At 49.1% G+C, this 18,400-nt stretch overlaps 3 protein-coding genes; 1 reads left to right on the forward strand and 2 right to left on the reverse strand.

The window, feature by feature from the left end:
- The first annotated feature begins 11,065 nt into the window (after positions 1-11,065).
- On the forward strand, positions 11,066-12,350 carry CHC_T00007194001 (hypothetical protein). XM_005710667.1 is given in 2 exon segments: positions 11,066-11,293; positions 11,294-12,350. The coding sequence occupies 1 exon segment, from the start codon at positions 11,066-11,068 to the stop codon at positions 11,291-11,293; it is 228 nt and encodes a 75-aa protein (XP_005710724.1). The 3' UTR covers positions 11,294-12,350.
- On the reverse strand, positions 12,351-12,461 carry CHC_T00007195001 (hypothetical protein). The gene has a single exon (XM_005710668.1). The coding sequence runs from the start codon at positions 12,459-12,461 to the stop codon at positions 12,351-12,353; it is 111 nt and encodes a 36-aa protein (XP_005710725.1).
- Positions 12,462-12,614: 153 nt separating this feature from the next.
- Positions 12,615-14,168, reverse strand: CHC_T00007196001 (hypothetical protein). XM_005710669.1 is given in 2 exon segments: positions 12,615-13,760; positions 13,761-14,168. The coding sequence occupies 1 exon segment, from the start codon at positions 14,166-14,168 to the stop codon at positions 13,761-13,763; it is 408 nt and encodes a 135-aa protein (XP_005710726.1). The 3' UTR covers positions 12,615-13,760.
- Positions 14,169-18,400: the final 4,232 nt, after the last annotated feature.

Raw genomic sequence — 18,400 nt, forward strand, 5'->3', positions numbered from 1 at the left:
AGGAACGAACGCAGGCGGAGGGGCGATAGGGAAACGAGGATCGGGTCTGGGAAGGAAGCACGAGTCACCCTACAAGCACATGTGAACGCGGACGTTCACACTTGTGGGGGGGGCCGTGTAGTATAACCCCCCCGTGGGGGCTTTTTAGTTAGATTGGATCAAAAACAGGATCCCCTACTGTAGAGCTCGACGCTCTACAGTACAACCACGCGTGTCCCCGTGTACACCACGGGGACAACGGACACGCGCATACACGTGCACACGTGTACCACGCGCGAACGAAGCGCACACGCACCACGGGTAATACGTGTACTGTCAGCCTCGACATAGCTGACAGTATTACAGTGCAGGCCGACCTGCACTACAGTAGCCCACTACAGTACCTTGGTACTGTATTGTTATGATAGATTGTTCTGTATATTAAATATGGAGCGGACCGACGGCGGCGGAGGGGGACAAGCACGGACTTGTCACCCACCGACCGTCAAGGTCCGACTTCCCGCTTATTCTAAGGTAGCGCTCGCTAACTACATTAGAGCGGCACCGAGCGCGGGTTGAGGATGCACGCGGTACGCCCACGAGTCGGCTCCGCCTCCGCCCGTTGGTACTGCATCGTCACCCAGTACCGCGCCGGGGCGTCGAGGCGTCGAACCGCTCGCGCGTACCGGCGTCCTCCCCGTTCCCGCTCTACCACGCTACCCGGGCCCGCTGCCCGGTGCCGTTAGCTGGTGTCCTGCTTCACCCCCGTCTTCCCGTTCGAACGGGGTCTACGTCGAGCTGTGCATACACCCCTCTCCGTTGGGTGTGTTTATGCTACACGGGCTTCTGCCGCACGAGTCGCGTGCCGCCCCCGACCAACGGCAAAAGGCCATGACAAGTCCGCCGACGCTGCGGTATGCCCGGACGGACTGTCAGCGGCGTAACGCACTCGGGAGAAACTCCCGTTACGAGCGACGGCGTAGTGTAGGTGGTGGGTACGGGTGTCTTCCCAACAGAAGACCAACAACCTGCGGATCAGGGACGAGAGCCTGCTGCTACAGTGGATCCGGAGGGCCTCAGAAGCGGAGCGTACGCGTCGAGATAGGTAGCTTCATTATATACGGTGCAGGGAGTCAAAAGCATCCAATCGGGATAACGCCCCCCGAGATGGTACAGCCGACCGGGGGAGACGTTGTGCTGCGACACAAGGCGCTCCGCATTGACTACCCCGTCCGTTACGACTTTATAGACCAGTTGGCAGCGAAGAGTTCGGCCGCGCCGACCCAATCGCTGCCATTACTTTGCCCGAACAAGGGGCCCCGGCCGTCGCCGTGGTGTCGCCGGCTCAGAACCATTTTTGTCAGGTCGTCGAAAAAGGACAAGAATGCCAGGGAGGAGGACAGTCGCGACACGGTCGACACACTGGCGGGGTAGTGACGCAGAGGGCAGGCTAGGTGGACGGCATCGGGACCGTCACGCAGCGCTCACGGGTCGCTATGAAACCGCATACCCGGGGTGTCAAGGACCCCGAACCTCACGCAACACCCCCGCGCTACAGGGCGGAAGGATGGGCTCGCCGTACATGCTTCTACCGGTGGGCCCTCGTCACTCGCGGAGCCGTGTCCGATTGCTCATCGCATTGCCCTCCCCCTGAATAATTCAGGTCGCGTCGACGGCCTCACGCACGGTCGAAGGACGACGTAGAAAGAAGGCGCTCCCGACTCCGACGTAGGTCGCTGACACGATGAGGCCTTCAGAAGAGACACGCCGGAAGGATTTGGGGGGAAGCAAGCGCCTCGACGCGTCCGTAAGTACTCCCATCGCGTCGCTTCGAAAGAGAGGGGCGGACTGAAGGCGGATCCCGCCCCTACCTTGCCCACGACGGACGAGTGGATCCCATCCGTACCCAGGGCCCCCTGGGGCTTTATTTTAGATTAGATCAACTCAGAATCGGATCGGTTACTGTAGGGCTCGATGCTCTACAGTACCATCACGTGTACCCCCCAGTACAGGGGCGCACGTGTACACGTCTACGCGCGGGACCGAAGAGCGCGCACACACGTGTACTGTCAGCCCCAATTAGAACTTTTTGTCGCTAATCACGGCGCGTGCCATGATTTAATTTTGGGAAGATTTCTTCCTCAGACGACAGCGCACCAATCAGGAACCGTGCTCTGATTTTTTGGCAGAAATTGTTTTCGCGGGAAATTATGACAATTTTTGGGATGATTTTCTGATTGCGCGGGGGACGATCAGGATCACAGGAAGGTCAAATCAGCCTATCGGAGGCAATAAAAAATCGGCGCAAATATTTTGGTCCGGGCCAGCAAAAAATGTGTCATAAATGTAGCAACGCTTGTTGATTTCATGTCGCGATTTTGCACATTTTTACCAATAACGCCATTGGCTGAAAATCGGAATAGTTATGGCACAGCGTCTCTGCCTGGCCTGTGGCGGTAGATGACTGGTTGGCGCTGCACACGGGTAAGTCTCGCAGTGCCAAACGCCATTGGCTGAAAAGCAGCAGAGTTATTGCACAGCGTCTCTGCCTGGCCTGTGGCGGTAGATGACTGGCTGGCGCTGCACACGGGTAAGTCTCGCAGTGCCAAACGCCATTGGCTGAAAAGCAGCATAGTTATGGCACAGCGTCTCTGCCTGGCCTGCGGCGGTAGATGGCTGGCTGGCGCTGTACACAGGCAGGTCCCGCAGGGCCAAACGCTTTTACATTGATGCAATGATGAGACGGTGATCATCGCTGCATATGCGCAGCCACCGACGACCATGTTTTGCTGCTCCAGGGCAGTGAAAATATGTCTCCATTCGCAACCCCAATGCAACACTACACGTAATGCTCCGACCTACTCTCAGTCAATGAAATGTTAATCCAGTACCTTTCTTGCAAAGGTGATATCACCCCGCCGGTCCAGAAACGGTCCCAACCCGAAGGATGAAACCGAGAGCGGTTCCAGCGGCGTTCACATCACATTTATTTGTAGCAACCAAAGAGTATTGTTACGGCTACATACACTACATCTACCCCGTCCAAATACCGGAATACCGCAGCAGTGGTTCATTGCGCTTCCGTTAAATACAATAATCAACGCCAAGAAACATAACAAGAGAGGTCAGTTACGGTCACAGTACGTCATGATGGTGGATTGGAATTCTGATAGACCAAGGAGGGTGTACTGATGGCTTACCTGATCCTGAGTTAGAAGACGGGCGGGTTGACCTGCAGTGAGACAAGGAACGCTGTGAGGCTTGGTCAGAACAGTTCTTCGAAACTTTCAATGTGTTAGAGAATGTGCGAACTTACGTTACAGCTTTGTAGGTAATCGCAAAACGGCATTGCCTAGAGAAAGCGCTCACTTACCAAACGTCTGCAGCGCACTCGTGTCTCCGCATGAGATTTCAACCAAACACGCAACTCGCAGAAAGCAAACTGTCAGAAACGGGGATGCGCGGTGGGTCATGACTGTAGCAGAAGTGGCGTCACTTACTATAGATGATATCTCAACCAAACACGCAACTCGCAGAAAGGAAACTGTTAGAAAAATGGATGGGTGGTGGGTCAGGACTATGGCAGAAGTGGCGTCACTTACTGCAGATGATATCTCAACCAAACACGCAACTCGCAGAAAGGACACTGTTAGAAAAATGGATTCGTGGTGGGTCAGAACTATGGGAGAAGTGGCGTCACTTACTGTGGATGACATCTAAACCAAAGACGCAACTCGCAGAAGGGAAACTGTTAGAAAAATGGATGCGTGGTGGGTCAGGACTGCGGGAGAAGTGGCGTCACTTACTGTGGATGATATCTCAACCAAACACGCAACTAGCAGAAAGGAAACTGTTAGAAAAACGGATGCGTGGTGGGTCAGAACTGTGGCAGAAGTGGCGTCACTTACTGTGGATGATATCTCAACCAAACACGCAACTCGCAGAAAGGACACTGTTAGAAAAATGGATGCGTGGAGGGTCAGGACTGTGGCAGAAGTGGCGTCACTTACTGTGGATGATATCTCAACCAAACACGCAACTCGCAGAAAGGAAACTGTTAGAAAAATGGATGCGTGGTGGGTCAGGACTGTGACAGAATTGGCGTCACTTACTGTGGATGATATCTCAACCAAACACGCAAGTAGCAGAAAGGAAACTGTTAGAAAAATGGATGCGTGGTGGGTGAGAACTATGGGAGAAGTGGCGTCACTTACTGTGGATGATATCCCAAACAAACACGCAACTAGCAGAAAGGAAACTGTTAGAAAAATGGATGCGTGGTGGGTCAGAACTGTGGGAGAAGTGGCGTCACTTACTGCGGATGATATTTCAAACAGACAAGCAACTTGCAGAACGGAAACTGTTAGAGAAACAGATGCGTTGTGGGTCAAGACTGTGGGAGAAGTAGCTTCACTTACTGTGTGGATGATATCTCAACCGAACACGCAACTCGCAGAAAGGAAACTGTCAGAAAACGGGATGCATGGTGGATCAAGACTGCGGACGACGGGCGTGCGGAGAGTTGGATCTGGTCCTGGAACTATATTGCTGCATATATATATGCAGTGTTCAGAAAAAACCGGTACCTAGATATTTCAAACTGTTCATGGGCACGTGTCGTACTGAAATCTCAATTTGAAATTACCGAATTCGGTATGGCATGGCTGTCTTTAACGACAGCCATTCATTGAGCTTTTGCATGCGGCATCACATCAAAATGCGAGTAGGAGCATATCCTTTTTACCGTTTCTATTCATTGAACCAAGCTTTAATATTAACGGCACAACCGTATGCATCGCCAAATGTAACAAAAGACCTTCTTTCGGCTGTAGAGCAGTAAGCTTGCTGAAATCTTGTTAATGCCGAGGTCCATGCCAAACTTCACTGCAGCCCCATTTCTAGTTGCGGACCTGGTCGAAACTGTCACAGATGGGGCGTCAAAGCAAGAGTCGTTGGGTTCTTAAAAAACGCGGACCTTATGCAAAGCGTTCCGAAGATGTTGTATCACAAGGGACTACTTCGGATGGGCACGCACCATCTTCATCTGAACCTCAGCTTGAAAGAAATCGAAAAAGAGCAAGGCCATGTAGGCAACTGTCTACAAAGCCAGCTAAACGTCCAGGAGATGGGTTCATGTTACTAGACGGTCAGTCAGAATCCTACGCTTCCCTTTTGAAAGACGGGCTTTTAAGCGACCTCCAAGAATACCAAGGCGTCATGCATGACGGTGTGGAGGCACTTCCATCAAGTCCTCACCCCGAACGGAATAACACGATCCGTTGTGAAGAAAGCGAAGGAATTTCTGGATTAGACATTGGATTGAGCGTTGAGCAGGACAATGCCTACGAAGCTGAGGAGTCTGAGGAGCTGATAGACAGCATGTTCGAAAGCGCTTCTGGTGGAATTCGATTGACCTGGACAAATATTGCATCACTAATAACAGCAACTGGGAGCACGCATCTCAGCGAGACTGCGTATCAGACACTTGCCAACTTTAGGAACTGGAGACCGAATGAAAGGCAGCTCACTCTCAAACTGCCAAGTACATCTACTCTGAAGAGACGTGTTCGTCCATTTGCGAAATCCAACTTCTTCGTTCCTTGTCATGTAGAAATGTTTACTGTGGATTTGTCGAAGTCTGGGTCGAAGGCTGGCGTTGGAAAGTATACCTCACAGGACAGCGCTCCGACCATGATTGTAAGACCGAGCAACTGGGCAAAACTTGACTTTTCGACAGCAAAATTGCGGGAGATGGTGCAAGGAAGACGGCATGATATGGATCCGTCAATCGAGATACCGAGGTTTTCGGATATTGAGGACACTCCAATAATCAAGGATAGGGCTGGGAGTCTATCTGTTTATCGGATTCCAACCGAAGATGGTGTGACAGTGAAACTGCGAAAAGGGCTCCTTCTTAACATTACGTTCGAAACAAGTGACGCGGTGAAGGGCAGATTGATGCAAGCCCAGTTTGCAGTAACGTCCTCAACGAACATGAGATTTGATGCAGTTGTATCTTCCTTCTTTGTTTACAATGAGCCAAACTGGACAGAACCGCAGGCGGAGTCCAATTCAAAGCGTACCAAAACGATGAAGACGAAGAGACCAGAATCTCGGGCATTCCTTCCCAGTGACATGGTCGTCGAACTTGCACTCCCAGGACAGCCAGACGCCGAAGATTCGGAAGAACCAACGCAAACACCCTTCCTTGTGTATAGGATGTGGAGAAGACAGAACTGTGATGACGACTACGCCACCAGCTTGGTTGTATCTTCTGAAAGAAATGTTTCGAATCTCACTGGAACGAATAGGGGCGTTTACAACCAGATGTTTGACAAAACCGTAGTGAAACGAGTATCTGCCGATGATAATCCAATGAACAAGGGTCATCGCGTCGATGCGGAAAGCAGTGGACGTTTGGAAGATGGAAGAAAGTACGTTGTGTATAGAATATTTCTGTACTCTGATGGATTTACGCCGTACATTGGAAAGAAAGGAAGCATGGGTGGTGTATACATGCTGCCAATAGGTATGGCTCCGGAGAACCGCAATGGAGCAGGAGCCATCAGACCTATCGGGCTAACTCCTCCAGGGGTATCTACAAACGAGGTACTGGCGGCAGTTATTGATGATATCATTGAGGGGACAGAAAAGGGATTTGAGATGACCACTGCAAAAGGAGAGAAGGTTGTTCTTTTTCTCGATGTCGTCGGGTACGTTGGAGACTATCCTGCAGTGTCCCACACTCTGGACCTACTAGGGCACTGCTCCAATGTTCCATGTCACTTATGCAGCTATGGTAGGTACGACAAGTCTGGATTTCAAGGAAGCAAGTATTGTTACACAACCCTCATCCATTCCGACCATCCATCTTTCGCGAGAGATGAGAACCGGGCTACTGCATTGAGGAGATCCAAGTTATCCAGGGAAGAGTTGAAAGCCCTCGGAATGGATGACGCAGATACGTTTGAGACAAGTTTGCAGGCACTTCATCAACTCTCTGAGAAACTGCGACAAGTTCGCGCTCGTGTGCCTCGTGTACTCGGCAGTAGCAAACCGGTTGTTCCTTCTGTTTTCGATTCGTATCGCTCATGCGTTGTGGCTCCCGATCATCTTTTCCTCGGGATTGGTCGCGACATCATGAATCTCTGTATAACACTGCTACCAAAAGATGTACGCAAAGATGCCGAGGCAATTGCCAAGATGGCTTTGAAAGATGGCTATCTCATATATCAGGAGAGCCTAATCAACCATGACAAGCATGTGCTACATTCAATGACGATATCGTCTATGTACTGCCTGCTCTTGGTAGCACCACGGGCGATGAAGAGTGCTTGGTACGTGAACAAAATCACAGGCGAGAGAGAGAGCGGAAACTGTGCTACTATCGATGAAGCTCTCGACCTCCTCGACCTGTTTTCCTCTCTCGTGAGCAGAACACAGTACTTTCCGGACTCAAGGATAGATGGTAAGAGGTCATTAGACACACACAATGAAGAAGGAGGAACCAAGAGACTTCTGGAGATTCGTAATATGGCACTTCGTTACCTATCTCGAGTAGATAAGCTGTGTCGCACAAACAGCTTTGCCTCCACTCATTTGGACAAACCAAACCTTCACAGATTGTTGGAGTTCTTCACACATACATTGCCACTGTTCGGTAGTGTAAGACATGTACAAGAGTTGTTGTTTGAAAGCGCTCATCAGCCATTGAAGAGGGGGGTAGCTCAATCCAATATGAAAAACTCACAATTACAGGCTATGGAACATCGTCTTGCCAACGACTGGAAGACTCGTCTGGCAATTGAAACTGAAGGCATTGACACTAGTGAGAACGGCTGGAGCTTTGAGACAGCGAAGTCGGTTTTAAATCTCTTGGGCTACGACAGTTCTGGGCTTCAGGATGCGGGAAGATTTCTACAAAAGCTTCAGGACTGCTTCCCAACTCCTGTTCTGCAGAACCTTCGATTACATCGGAAAGGACTCTTATCGTCGTCTCTCAGTAGGAAGGACTGGCGCGTAGACAATTCAGTAATTATGAACCTCGGAAACACTGCAGACGGAGGTCAACATTCGGAAATGTTCCAATCAACTGACCTTGCATTTCTGTTGAAAGCAAGGGAGTTTTTAGAGCATTTATGGAAACAAAAGCTACGTCTTAGAAGTGGCCGGCCGGACCATGGAAATTCCGTAACCGTACAGATATATGGAACTGCCAAGTGGTGCAAAATAACAGACGGGCGAAAAAGAGACCAGACATCTGTTTTGGCCACTATATCTTATGGGAGCGTGATTCAAGCCTTGCATTCTTCTGTAGTTTCGACCGCAGATCCTGATCTCACATTCACTCTTCATGAGAACAATGATTCTGAGCATGATGAGGACAGAAGGTTCTGGATGGTGCTAGCCGTGGTTCAAGTCCGGATTCTGGACGCTCGTGAGAAAGAAAGTCAAGAAACAACACGATATTGCGCAGTGAAGGAGTGCGAAGCTGAAGAAGATGGATACGGGGTGATGATACAACAACGAAACGAAAGAAGAGCGCTGGTTGAGCTTGGAAGCTACGTTCGAAAGGCATTAGTTATGCACTACTGCGAGCAGGACAGCGACGAAAGCGACGACCATATGTGTCTCATATGCACATCAAACTCAGCAGTACAACACAGGAGTCTCCCAGACGGTGGAATTTATCAAGTGTGGGGGCGAAAGGAAGGGTATCCGCCACGTCAGGCATAAGTATATGTGCGGAACAAGAACTCTGGTCTTTATTCAACAGTTTTTAGTACTACCACACAGCTCTGCATACTTTTATGCACTGACTATAAGCTCTGCGCCGGCCTCTATATCCGTAGTTGCGACATATAAACTGTATCGTTATTGCAAACAAAATTCAGGTCTGCTACCTTTGTGGGCTTGTTGCAAGGGGGCACGTTATGTATCCCCACCTTTCGAAGTCCGTGTCCCTACACCTCTCTAGTTCCTGCAGCCAGTCTGATCCTTAACTTTTTCGTTTTCCTCAACATACACCCACTCTCCTTGTCAACCGGTGCACCGTCATTGCTGTATAAAATTTGCAAAATTTGGGTGCAAATTTTGAGAGTTAGGACCGGTGATCAGTGGGAAGCTGTGATCAGTGGCCACTGATCACAGGCCGGCAGGGGGTGTCGTCCGACATCGTCATTGCTGTATAAAATTTGCAAATTGGGGTGCAAATTTTGAGAGTTAGGACCGGTGATCAGTGGGGAGCTGTGATCAGAGGCCACTGATCACAGGCCGGCAGGGGATTCAGGAGTAAGGAGTAGGATGGTTTTTGTACTTTAGGGATTCGCAGTGCTTCGGAGATTTAAAGGAGTCGGGGAGTAACTAGGATTAGAAGATTCGTGGGATCGGCTGTTGGAAACGTGATATCCCTGTTTCGGGTTCTCCAGGTACGAATAACGTCCGGGGAGGGCATGTTGTCCTTCGTCTGAAAACCGCGTCGACCATCATTGGCAATGCGAGCCATGATAGCTCGCAATGTATAATTGTTAATTGCAAATCCCCGGGAGGCAGTGTATTTAATGCGCTGCTTAATGATTTTGTCCTCGTCCGCTTTGACGACACGGGGGGCTCCGGGACAGTTGTTGGCTGGGTCAAGAAGGCGGGACAGTTTGTCGTCGTCCTTGGTCTTGAGACATTTTTGTAATCGGTCTGCTGTCCCACGACTGATGATCATCAGTGTGGTTCGCCTCACAGTCGACTATGAGGCGAACCACATCGGCAACCTTTTTTTCATCTTCAATAAATTTACCGCTGTCTGCCGTTTGTCTTTGGCCCTTGCGTCCCGTCTGTCCCTTGCTTGGCGCGCGCTGCCTGACGACGCATTCCAATCGACATCGGAGGGGGCGTGAATTGTCCGTAACTGGAGGCCAATCCCGGGAGCAGGACGAGAAGGTGTTTGATCGTGGATCAATTACTACTGTTTGGCCTTTAACGGTGCTGTGTGCCCGCCATTTTTTTGGCGGGACGGGGAGAAGCGAGGAGGTAACATTTCGGGAAACTGGAGGCCTGTTTCGTGAACATGACGAGAAAGTGTTTGATCGTGGATCAAATACTACTGTTTGGCCTTTAAAGGTGTTGTGTGCCGGCTATTTTCTTTTTTGGCGGGACGCGGAGAGGCACGGAGGTAACATTGCGGGAAACTGTAGAAGAGGTGAACGCTTAGGCCCCGGAGCGTTTCCCTGGAGTCCAGGGATGAAAGACTGCACCCATTGTCCGCACTGGCAGCAACGAGAACTGAATCATCAAATTAGCCTTTTTTACCAAATAATGCTTTAGGGAAGGGTATACCGCGCAGGCCTGCATGCGCAGACAAGTTTCTTTGGAATGACATGTAATGGCTGTCGCGCGACAAGATTTACAAAAGCTGTATGGCTGGCCAGCCATACTGGAACTAGATTAATTTTTGTTAATTTTTTAGAGGTTGATTCTAGTATGGGTAGCCACCCATACAGCTTTTGTAGATCTTGTCGCGCGACAAACACATCACACGTGTGGACCCAAATGCAATGTATTACACGTGTGGATCGATATGCAATGTTTTACACGTGGCGACCAAAATGCAATGTATTACACGTGGTGACCAAAACGCAATGTTTTACACGTGCGAGAAGCTGGTGGATGATGATTGGCCGATTATGATACGGAATCGTATACAGTGCCTCCTACGATATAGTGCTATAGCGTGACATACCTCTAGCTATGGCACTATTGGGGGGATGGCACTATAGAAAGGAGGCTCAAATACATATATTTGGGGACAAAGCACACTTGTAACACAAACACAACAAAGCCTGCATAACACAACAAAATAACTTCATCCTTTGAGTACTGAACCATGCCGGATGATACATGTGAGCGTATGAAAACCTGTGCCAGAGAGTGAGCCATAGCACCTGTGCCAGAGGGCGAGCCATAGCACTATATAGAGGGAAGCACTACTATAGTAGGCACAATTGAGCGACCCCCCCCTGCAACCGGTCCGTTCTGCCCAGAGAAAACCCCCCCTACTTCGCCTGCATACACTGTAAGTCTGCAACGTGTGCGGATGTTCACACACACCCGAACACGTGCAAGGCCCAGCAAGAGTACCTTCCTAGTAAACCTTTTAGAAACGCAAAAATCGCAGCGAGCAACGACAAAGTGCTCAAGGCAACCCTGCTTTCTACAAGAGCGTTTTCCGGCTACCGCAGAGACATTTGAAACAGCTTCAACCGTGTTGTACTTCACTGTTCGAGTAGAATCTTCGTTCCATCCTTCAGCATGGAGCCAATGACTGACCGCGGCTTTCCAAAAATGCCAGAACCAGGCGGCCGAGCCCATACTTTGGAGTCCTCAGCCTCGATGTGCTGGACTCTTTTATTCCTGGCTTACTCTTCTTCGACATTTGTCAACGAATTTGGACATGGATGGCAAGCAGCTTGGACGGTGCTATTAGTTTTGGTTCCAGTGTGCCTCGCCGGTGCACCCAACATCATGGACGGTCGCCGCCGCGCAGTCCCTATATTGGCAATTTACGTAGCGTATATCCTCATCCCGTCACTGCTTCAGCTCACAAAGCCAGACGACCACTCATCGCTTCGCTCCGAAATGGCCGACCTGATTACCGTTCTTTGCATCTGGCTTCCACTGGAATTTAAGCTGTTGTCATCGGACATATCACCGACTGGAAAGGTTACAGCCTGGGGCTTGTTCACCGCAGCTTTGACAGTCGTGAACTGCTTCACAATTCTACGCCCTTTTCAAAGCTGGCCCACGCTCGTGACTTGGGCTACACTTTCAAGGTAACCCCAGTCGATGTGCTGATAGCGCTAGCTGTGGGTGCTGCCTCTGATCTCATCACCGTTCCACTTGCCGCCCTAACCCAGTTTGCTGACGTCAAGACGCCACCTCGTTTAGACGCGGCCAAAGAAGCCGCCACTTTCCTAGGCATATTCATGAACGGCGTTACCGAGAAGCTTATATTTAGGGGTATGATTCAGAATATGTTGGAGCAACGCCTAGGCCACGGGTCCATATCTGCACTACTCATCGCGTCTGGTGCCTTCGGCATTGCACACTTAGGGAAATCAAAACTTGGATATGACCCGCCAAACGTTCGATACATGGCCTCCGCCTGTGTCACCGGTGTTGCGTGTGGGTTCGTATGGCGACAAACAGGAAAAGTCACAGCTTCCGCGCTGACGCAGGCCACGTCGAATTACATTATGTGGCGCGTCGCGTTAAGCAAAAAAGTTGGCCAGTAGACAGCGTTTTTTCGCAGCTAGAGTCCCTGTATAGCACTTGACAATGATTTCCACTCTTAAACTCACTGAGCACACTCTAATGCTAGTCTAGTTCGTCCCACAGGTCATCGTGCTTGTCAATATCGACCCATTCTCGGGTAGGGTTTTTCGTGTAGAGCGTGGCATTGAATTGTCCAGGTCGCCCATATGTCTCTCCATTAGCACCTTCGAAGCGAAACGGGTTACTTGACATGAGCACGCAGTTTGACTCCTCGCCGGGAAAAGCCGGAACAGAGATTCCCTTTTCCAAAAGTAGCTTTGAGGAAGATGTCGACCAGCTATAAAGTGGTAGCCCCCGGCAAACACATTTGATCCAAGCTTTGGTGCTTCTAAAGACACTAGCACTTCGGGTTTGATAAACGAATCTGCTGTCACATCAATTTTTCTTGGACCCGTCGAAAGATCCCAGCCAGATGGTACATCAAGGCTCACAATCGCAAGCCGAGTTGAGATTAGCATCTCGTAAACAGTCCAGTACTGTTGTCGAATGTCCCCCCCATCAAAGCCAGTTCCAAGCAAGGCATCTACAACGATGTCATAATAAAACTCTAGCGTGCTGGGAATGAAGTCGTGCAAGTCGATTCCGGCTTCATCGCAGACATATCGGAAATTAGCATGCTTAGATTGCTCTGCAGCATAGACCGCTGGTGCATAACCTCTCTTCTGCAGCTCTACAGCGACTTGCAATCCAATTAAGCCGTTTAAACCTGAGCCGCAAGCAGTAAACACATCTGATATTTCTTCTGAACCATAGCATTGTTGTAATGCATCACAAAATCCACTTGCACAGGTTCTAGCCATAACCACAACGTCCCCACCTGAGTATGTAATAGCATCATTAATGGCTTGATTTGCCAATTCCGGGGAAATATGAGTCTGCCGGGGTTTGGAGTTATCTCGTTGCTTACTGCTTTTGTCCACTTCCATTTGCATCGATATTCTGCCTTGCGACCTTCTGTGTCCTGCGACTCTGAAGTGCTTGGCACGGGCTCTCTTGGAGTTGCACAGAAATGCGTGAATTCATGGGTCTCGCCAATGGGCTCGAGACTTCAAACGCTGTCTTCTGAGAAGCCATGATTACACACGGAGGGATTCTTCTAATGCGACCAGCCTGGCCTATTCCCAAAACGATTGATTGGAGGTGAGAATGATGCAAAGCAAGCAAAATGTATTCTGGAGTGCAGCCTTTCTAGGGTGACGCTTGAATGCTTCAAGACTCCAGTCTCACGAAGCCTCTATGACTGTTTTCTGACTGCTGTGCACGTCCTAAAGCAGGAAATCGAAAATTGTGGCGGCAAGACGTACTTGAAGCTGGAGCCGAAAAGCTGTACTTGGTGTCCTCAACTGCTTGTGCTGCAATCTGCACTGATGTGTGCCCTGGGACTTTGCTTGGTCAATTTGAGGTCGTGGGATTACTCAAAACACCGGTCAATCTCAAAAGAATGAAAAAATTCAATTTCAATGCCACACCAACCATCTTCCGTAATTTTTCAACGAGACGAAGCCCAGTTTTGTGAGATTGCTGTGTGTCTCAAGCAGTGTTACGAGGCATTCGGTTGCCAGGTGGCGGCTGGACACGCGTACCACGGGGCGGAGCGCATCCGTATACCGCCGAAGGACGGGCAAGCGAAAGGCGGGAAGGAGGGAGCGAGACAGCACGCGCGGGGAATTGGGGGTGCCAGCCACCGGGGAGACGAAGGGAAACCATAGGCCGCACGGGGCTCGGGCTGGGGCAGAAAGACCGCGCAGGTCGCCGGCCGAGGGCGCGAAGGGAAAATGGCACGAGGGGGTGGCTACCGGTGGGGCAAGGGGAAGCTGGATCGAAGGGGAAATTACGGGAGGGAGGGTTGGGGATAGCCGACTCATCCCGGGGAACGTGTACTTAAGAAGCCATCCCCGAAGATAGGAAGGGGGAGGCAGCAGACTTGTGAGGAGTAAAAGAATACGGGTGGATTCCCGTCATTACAGGTCGCTCGGTGCCCCGCGGCAGAATTGCCGCAACAGCACCCCTCAATATACTTTCCTCGCGTCTTTCGCGCTCACAATGTCAAGAATGACAAGCACCTCTAGCTATGGCACTATTGGGGGGATGGCACTATATAAAGGAGGCTCAAATACATATATTTCGGGACAAAGCACACTGCTAACACAAACACAACAAAGCCTGTATAACACAACTAAATAACTAGCACTATATAGAGGGAAGCACTACTAAAGTAGGCACTATTGAGCAACCCCCCTGTAACATATAATGGCTGTCGCGCGACAAGATTTACAAAAGCTGTATGGCTGGCCAGCCATACTGGAACTAGATTAATTTTTGTTAATTTTTTAGAGGTTGATTCTAGTATGGGTAGCCACCCATACAGCTTTTGTAGATCTTGTCGCGCGACAAACACATCACACGTGTGGACCCAAATGCAATGTATTACACGTGTGGATCGATATGCAATGTTTTACACGTGGCGACCAAAATGCAATGTATTACACGTGGTGACCAAAACGCAATGTTTTACACGTGCGAGAAGCTGGTGGATGATGATTTGCCGACTATGATACGGAATCGTATACAGTGCCTCCTACGATATAGTTCTATAGCGTGACATACCTCTAGCTATGGCACTATTGGGGGGATGGCACTATATAAAGGAGGCTCAAATACATATATTTGGGGACAAAGCTCACTGCTAACACAAACAATGCCTGCATAACACAACATCATTTGGTCAGGGTCTACTTTAAGACAGAACCATGCCGGATGATACATGTGAGCGTATGAAAACCTGTGCCAGAGAGTGAGCCATAGCACTATAAAGAGGGAAACACTACTAAAGTAGGCACTATTGAGCGACCCTGTAATATGTAATGGCTGTCGCGCGACAAGATTTACAAAAGCTGTATGGCTGGCCAGCCATACTGGAACTAGATTAATTTTTGTTAATTTTTTAGAGGTTGATTCTAGTATGGGTAGCCACCCATACAGCTTTTGTAGATCTTGTCGCGCGACAAACACATCACACGTGTGGACCCAAATGCAATGTATTACACGTGTGGATCGATATGCAATGTTTTACACGTGGCGACCAAAATGCAATGTATTACACGTGGTGACCAAAACGCAATGTTTTACACGTGCGAGAAGCTGGTGGATGATGATTGGCCGATTATGATACGGAATCGTATACAGTGCCTCCTACGATATAGTGCTATAGCGTGACATACCTTTAGCTATGGCACTATTGGGGGGATGGCACTATATCCCTGTGCTCCGTTTTGTGACGATTTAGGGCGTCACAAAAGTGAGACGATTTGTGTGACGATTTGTGAGAGTTTTGCTCTTTTCGCCGCCTTCATCTCATTCGTCTCACTCCATCTTCTTATTCGTCACACATGGTTTGTGATTATTTGTTGAATTGTAGCACTTTTTGAGAACGTTTTGTGATCATGACAAAAATCGTCTCAAACATCACACATTTTCGTGAATCTTTTGTGACGGTTTTGTGAGACGCATCTCAAAACTCTCAAACGTCAACCTTGAAATAAAAACTCTCACACTGATAATGTGCATTTTGTGATGGCAGTGTGCATTTTGTGATGGCTTTGTGTGAGTTGTGTGAGGGGATCACGAAGATCACATATGAAAGTGTTTGTTTATTGACAAGGTGCACCTGAGCCGGTAAGGAATCACCTTACTCGCCCAGGACCGCTCGTAAAGTAGACAAGGACCACTAAAGTAGAATTAGTCATCCTACTGCCATTAGTCTAATTGTTTGAGAAAATTAACGGTGGCACGATATTGACTAAGTAACCATCACCTCCTTTAGAATTCCATAATGCCTAGCTGGACAATAAATGGAGTGCATACCACCGATTGCACAAATGGTTGGATAAACCGCTCTGTCTCTCCCTCTGTATCTCTCTGTCTGTCTCTGTCTCTGTCTCTCTCTATGTTTATACCCATCTCTCTATATGTTTATCCAATTCTTTATGGTGACCATCTATCTATGTGTGTGTCCATCTCTCTATATTTGTGTCCATCTCTCTTCCTTGTATCCCTCTCTCTCTCTATCCCTCCCTCTCCGCCTCTCTGGCTGCATCTCCTCTTCCCTCTATCTGTTTATGTAAACAAGTGTCTTTAAAAAGATTTTTGGGGTTTCCTTCCCTATACTCTATATTGTAGTCCCATTTTCTCTGCAGTATTCGTGAAGGTGCGTTGTTGTCGTACGAAAGCGACGCTTTTTCAGTGACTGGGGCGGACACGAATTGTCGGCACTTATAAATACTTGTTTGTCTATGAGAGGTGGACGTTGAAAAAGGTGGTTGTGAAGTGGGTTGCGTCCTGTGATCAGTGGCCACTGATCACAGGCCGGCAGGGGGTGTCGCACTACACCGTCATTGCTGTATAAAATTGCAAAATATTGATGCAAATTTTGAGAGTTAGGACCTGTGATCAGTGGGGAGCTGTGATCAGTGGCCACTGATCACAGGCCGGCAGGGGGTGTCGTACGACATCGTCATTGCTGTATAAAATTTGCAAAATTTGGTGGCAAATTTTGCAGGATGGGAGCTGTGATCAGTGGCCACTGATCACAGGCCGGCAAGGGTGTCGTACGACACCGTCATTGCTGTAAAAAATTTGCGTACTTCTCGAAACACAGTTGTCTTCATGACCCTGCTGCATATTTGCATCATTTTTGAACAAACGTATACGTGTTCCTGCTGTACTTTCTGTATCCTGTGCAAATGCATTATTTACGTATTTTAATTAGTTCTAACTCTCCGTTGGCGTCGTGTGATCAGCCGCCGCTGATCACATGCCTGACAGGGGTGCCGTACGACACTAGGTATCATTTCCCACCAAAGTATAATCACAATTCAATACCATCCAAATTTTGCAAATTTTACATCAAGGACGGTGACGGACGGCACCCCTCGCCGGCCTGCGATCAGTGGCGACTGATCACAGCTCCCAAATCTCAAAATTTGCACCCCAAATATTGCAAATTTTTACAGCAATGACTATGTCGGACGGCATTCTTCGCCGGCCCGTGATCAGTTGCCACTGATATCAGGACGCATCCGGTTCAAATACGTAAACATTGCCTTTAAATCCGATGCAAATTTATACAGCAAGGACTGTGTCGCGCGACGCAGGAAGTATTCGGACATTTTCTCCCTTTTAGAAACCAGCGGCCGTCGAAAACGCCGAGCCGAAACCCAACCCCGGCCTTCCCCAGAACGTGCATATGCGGAGGTGCCATCATTAAGCGTACGCAATCTTCGGGCTATTTTTAAACCAAGGTAATCGCAGGCTCCAGGCAGCCGACTCATTGCTTTCTCAATATCCCCACCCTTTCCAACCTCAGCCCGAAAAATGAAAAGTCATGCGCAACGCGCTGTGGCATGAAGTTCAGCTAACGCCATTTTCCATCTGGACCGGAATTACCATCATTACAACAACGGTGCCTCTGCGCCCCGCATCCTTAGGACGGGATTCTAGGGCATTATAATGTATATCGCAAGCTTGTGTTGCTCGAGCGCGTTCACCAGGCGGGAGGATTCTGACGAATATTCGTGTTCACTTGTAGTCCTCAAACGCAATAAAGTTCGTTTACGTACTGCAGTTTCATATGACTAATGCAATGATTTGATATTCGTTTCTTTTTTCGGCGTCCGTAGGGTTCACTAGCACCACTTGTACACACCGTGCCTGGCCTTATTCCACGGTCACCCATTCTGAGGGTGAGTTTTCTCCCTCCTTGATATAAAGACCGGTACGGACACGTAGGGTCCGTACGTTACCGTGTGTAAAATCTGGCTTGAGGCCTAATTCTAAACGGTCCCGAACTCTTCTTCTGATTACCGCTCAAGTGATTCTAGTGGTGACAGTGATTCACAGAGGAAGGGCACTGATGAGGACGACATCCAAGAGTAGGTACTGGGTATTTCATACTTTCAATAGCGAGAACAGTATCATCATCACTCTGTAGTGACACTTCTATCTTCATTGCACAATTAAATCTAAAGCAACTATGATTAAAAGAACAGTAATTCAATGACACATGACTGACTTTCAAAGCAATCCGGACTGGATGATG

The sequence above is a fragment of the Chondrus crispus genome, genomic scaffold, assembly GCF_000350225.1.
Source record: "Chondrus crispus Stackhouse genomic scaffold, scaffold_65, whole genome shotgun sequence".
Taxonomy (NCBI): Eukaryota; Rhodophyta; class Florideophyceae; order Gigartinales; family Gigartinaceae; genus Chondrus; species Chondrus crispus.